Genomic DNA, 4476 nt, shown 5'->3' on the forward strand with positions numbered 1-4476 from the left:
AAACCTTATTGAAAATCTAAGGAAAAACAACTTCGTTTAACAATAAATATAAAATTCTTAAAACGTAAAATGATACGTTTACATTATGAAAACGTATTATAGACCCCATTTTCAGATTTATAATACGGCTCTATTAAAGATGCTAAAAATTTGTTTCAGGTCTATCAAATATTAATAAGGATCCATTTTGGCTGTCTGAAATATTTATTGGAAATTGACGTATTGATTAGCACATTTTTATTTATTTATTTTTAAGGACATTAGCATTTATTTAATTTTTTTTATTGTTTACAAATTTTTTAAATTACCTCAAGTAGTATTAAAATTTCATGATAGCAATAATTTGTGCTGGTAATGGATAATTTTTTGATTTCAGAAAATATATATTGCGATTTATTTTTTCACATTTGATAATATCGACTCTCAGTTGTTTTTTAGTTCATAAATTGTTTATTTTTTTTAATTTAGATTTGTCTATTATTGATAGGGCAGTATATGTTAAAATCCTTGTGTTTTATTGGTATTTTGAAAATTCTTAGGTTTGGTTAAAAATAAGTTCTGTGCAAAATTAAATTATATAAAATTTCTTACAAAAATGGACATGTAACTTCCTTTCCTAAACCTCATAATGTCTAATGTTTCGGAGACAATTGAAAAAAAAAAATGTGAAAAATCATTTTATAATCTGGCATTATAGTCGATCGATTTTATCAAAAATTTTGTTGTTATTTGGACTCTGGGAACCTCAAAACTTGTATTTTCGTTTAAAACTGGAATTCGTTACTAAAACTTTCCCTTACTGTATGTTCCATATGTATGATGAGGGAAAGGAAAATGGTTGAATAAAATATGTAATAATACTAAATTAGCAAAATATGGATGCTTTTTCCTTTCCTTTATCCTGGAGGTGCAGATATAATTTCCCTCCAAATTGTCATTTAATTTTTAAAGATGTTTTATAAACAGTATAATGTTATAAGTATATGTTTTCTGAAAACATGACAATGTTCGGCTATCAACAATTTTTCCCAAAGTTCCCTCATTTGCGACAGCCCTGATGACTTTAACTAGTGGATGGCACATGGACAGGTATCGATCCCTTCCATCGAGATAGGACATATAGGAACTGTCCAATCGGGGAACATTATCGACTGTTCTAGTAGCCAATGGCTACCTCCTGCTCTCCTAGGCCACAGTCCACCCCGCAGCTCCTTCGGGAATGAACGTTCGCTCTGGGCCACGCGCCCGACGCAAGAGGACCAGGATAAAATGGACAATCCTTTCGTGAGTTATGAGATGAATATATGTGTATATAATAATATGTATACATGGATATATAATCTGATATATATCAAGAATGAAATGAAAAATATATTTATAAATATAAGTAGATGGTCAGGGTTGCGGTCAAAAAACGATCAACTATATATACATATATGAAAAATATATTTATTTTTTCTGGGACTTGAGGTCCCCACTGAATATTATAAAATATTTTTATCAACGAGCAATTGTGATTATATTGCTTGATAATCAAACAATCATTATTTGAGTTTGATCTTTGGTCATCAGGGTGATAAAGCAATGCATTCTTCAAAATAATTATAGCAGTCTTGGGACTGGCCGACAAAACTTCTTAAAACAAAATCATTTATTAAACTCCTATTATTAATGATTAATTTACAAAAATACAATAACTTTTTTTTCTTATTTTATTATAATATTTTATTGTTTATTAATTATTTTGTAAATAATGTTTTAAGTTCAAACGTATTGCTATAATTATTTACCCTAACAGAATGTTTTTAGGCGCTATCTTTTCCACTTTCGGCTCTCTAATTCGGGATGGCACTATAATGCAGTTTTTAATTATAGCTCATAAAAATGAGGATGGTATGCTGAACATTTCCCTCACTTACAGTATGCAATTTCGATTTTTAGTTTTTAAGATATTTTAATATAAATACATACCCAGTCCCATTCATTAAATAGAGAATACATTTCTATCGGAACCGGACTCGAACCCAAGAATTCATGCCTTAAATACTATATTACACTCACTCGAGGGTCGCCCATAGCTCAGGTGGATAGTGTCAGGTCTATCAATCTGATATCTGCGGGCGGCGCCGGTTAGGATCCGGCCTGGGGCGTTGACTTTTTTCATTGAGTGGCGGTCCCTCAAAATGAAATACTTGATTCACCCACCATGGTTAGGCAGTATAGGACTTCAATGGGATTCTTGTACCGACGAAAAAAATACTCCCACTCCCTTATTTGGAATATAGTTAATTTTATTTGACAGTTAACCTTTATATATTTTATTTACATTTAATGAAGCTCTTTGTTTTCGTTCTTATAATTACTCTTCGTTATTTTATTTGGTGATTGGCAAAAACCCCATTTAACGGATAGATTTCCTCTTCGATATCTATTACCTGTACATCTGTATCACTTCAGTTGCAATGATTATCGATAAAAGCCCTTTTTTTTTATACTTTTTTATCATTGTTACCTTCTATACTTATTTAGGTTTAACCTGTTTTTTCTTTATTCATTTGTTTGACATCTGTTTAAATGATTCTCATCTTCATTCAAAATTAGGCTGAAACGTCAGCGTCGCTACTAAAGGTGGCGAAGTTTTGCATCCATGGAGGAAGTTAAAACAATGCTTGTCCTCAGAATCGAAAATCTCTACGCGCGTTTTAGATTTTAGACCAAGAGGAACAAATTTGGTTTCGTGCCTGCTTGCAATCGATTCATTGTGACGGGCATGAAATTTACCATCGTTAATTGTGTCGATTGATATCAGAACGGTCCAATATTTGTACGGTCCTATATCATTACGTTGCAGGGATGTGACAGCAACTTCGTTAAAGTTGACATAATCGATATTAGGTTAATTTTCGATTTTCCCAAAAACATCCTGAACGATTTTTATTAATGTTGGAATATCAATGTACAATCGAGTCTTCTTTAATATTAGCCTTATCCTCATCGAAAAATTATATGAGATCTTGAATGCCGAATATTCAAAAAACCTTTGAAATTATTAACAATCCCTGATTGTTACTAGTTATTAAAAATGGATAAATTCGAATATGGATGAATTTTATAATTAACGAATGATGAAAAAAGGGTTTTTATGCGACAAGGGTCAACACAGACAAGGAAATCGGAAATATCCGAGAGCACCCGATTTTATCCGATCGCATGCCAAAATATTAATATATACAAGGCTTATTTATCTTTTGTTAAACATTTGTATTTTAGGTAATGATAAACTGATTTTTTGTTTTCGCGCCTCAAGAACTCCTTAAGTAGGAATTTTCATATCAACAAAAAATAAATATTTTTCTTTATTATTAATATATTACTTTTATTATATTTATTTATACAGGGAAGATCTGAGAGGGGGAATTTGGGAGAGTGAATTTGTCGATCAAATGAAATAAAGATTGTGAAATGGAATGGACAAGAAAGGGAAGGAAAAAAGGAATAAATTGAAATATTTGTATTTAGTGTGTAGACTGAAATTGTTTGAAAAAGAAAACTGTGGGGAAGGGGGAATGTTTTCTTTCTATTTTATTATATCATGTAAAAATATGTTAGTTATATATGTCCGATCAGGGATTGATCAGTATGCTGTGTAATGTACCCCCGATGTATTTGGGCAGCATAGATGAATAAAGCATTTTTTTCTCTCTCCTTATCTCTAATTGCTACTGTCAACTTCTTAATACCTACCTAGTAAAATTTATCTATAAATTTATTATTGGTTCCAATCCAATTTGTGCCAAATAAAACAACCTTCAAAATTCGCAATCTTGAATATAATATGGAGGGTATATTCAATCATCCTTTATGTCACATCTACCGATTCAGTAGGCCGAGCCCCTTTCTGAAAGATTATTAATTGCCCAAGTTGCTAATAGATGGGAGCGATAAGACCTGTCGATATTTGAATACTTTGGACAACTAATGATCAAATTGGACCTTAATGGTCTTATGATTGCCTCTCTCAAGAGCTTTTACCCTTCTCCTTCCCAAATGGCTCAATTAGAGTACTCTAATGCTCGCGTAAATATTTGAAAGAAAACATTGCACATAGAAGTGCAATAGTTCTTTTAACATGTTATTAATGTACTTAGAGATATTTTGCACGAATTTGAAATAATTAATATGTTTATTGAATATATTAATGTGAAATGTACCGTTTGAAAGGCCTTGTGATGTCTTGATGTTGCAACTTGAAGAGCCATGTGATGCCTTGATGTAACTTGAAGAGCCATGTGATTCCTTGATGTTGCAACTTGAAGAGCCATGTGATGCTTTGATGTTGCAACTTGAAGAGCCATGTGATGCTTTGATGTTGCAACTTGAAGAGCCATGTGATGCCATGATGTTGCAATATGAAGAGTCATGTGATGCCTTGATGTTGCAACTTGAAGAGCCATGTGATGCTTTGATGTTACAATT

General features: G+C 31.9%; 2 protein-coding genes across 5 annotated transcripts in view; one reads left to right on the plus strand and one right to left on the minus strand.

Moving 5' to 3' along the window:
- Positions 1-4470, minus strand: part of LOC106688429 (uncharacterized) — a 6557-nt gene extending 2087 nt beyond the window's left edge. Inside the window, exon 1 of the mRNA XM_024362313.2 lies at positions 4212-4470. Coding sequence (XP_024218081.2) covers positions 4212-4454 — 243 coding nt within the window. The 5' untranslated portion in view covers positions 4455-4470. The remainder of the gene's footprint in view (positions 1-4211) is intronic.
- LOC106688424 (uncharacterized) overlaps positions 1191-4476 on the plus strand; it is a 124742-nt gene continuing 121456 nt past the window's right edge. For all 4 annotated transcript variants that reach the window (XM_067048138.1, XM_067048139.1, XM_067048137.1 and 1 more), the window contains exon 1: positions 1191-1284. The gene's annotated coding sequence lies outside the window, so the exon portion shown is untranslated. The remainder of the gene's footprint in view (positions 1285-4476) is intronic.

This window comes from Halyomorpha halys, unplaced genomic scaffold (genome assembly GCF_000696795.3).
Source record: "Halyomorpha halys isolate HHAL.00 unplaced genomic scaffold, Hhal_1.1 Scaffold1127.1, whole genome shotgun sequence".
NCBI lineage: Eukaryota > Metazoa > Arthropoda > Insecta > Hemiptera > Pentatomidae > Halyomorpha > Halyomorpha halys.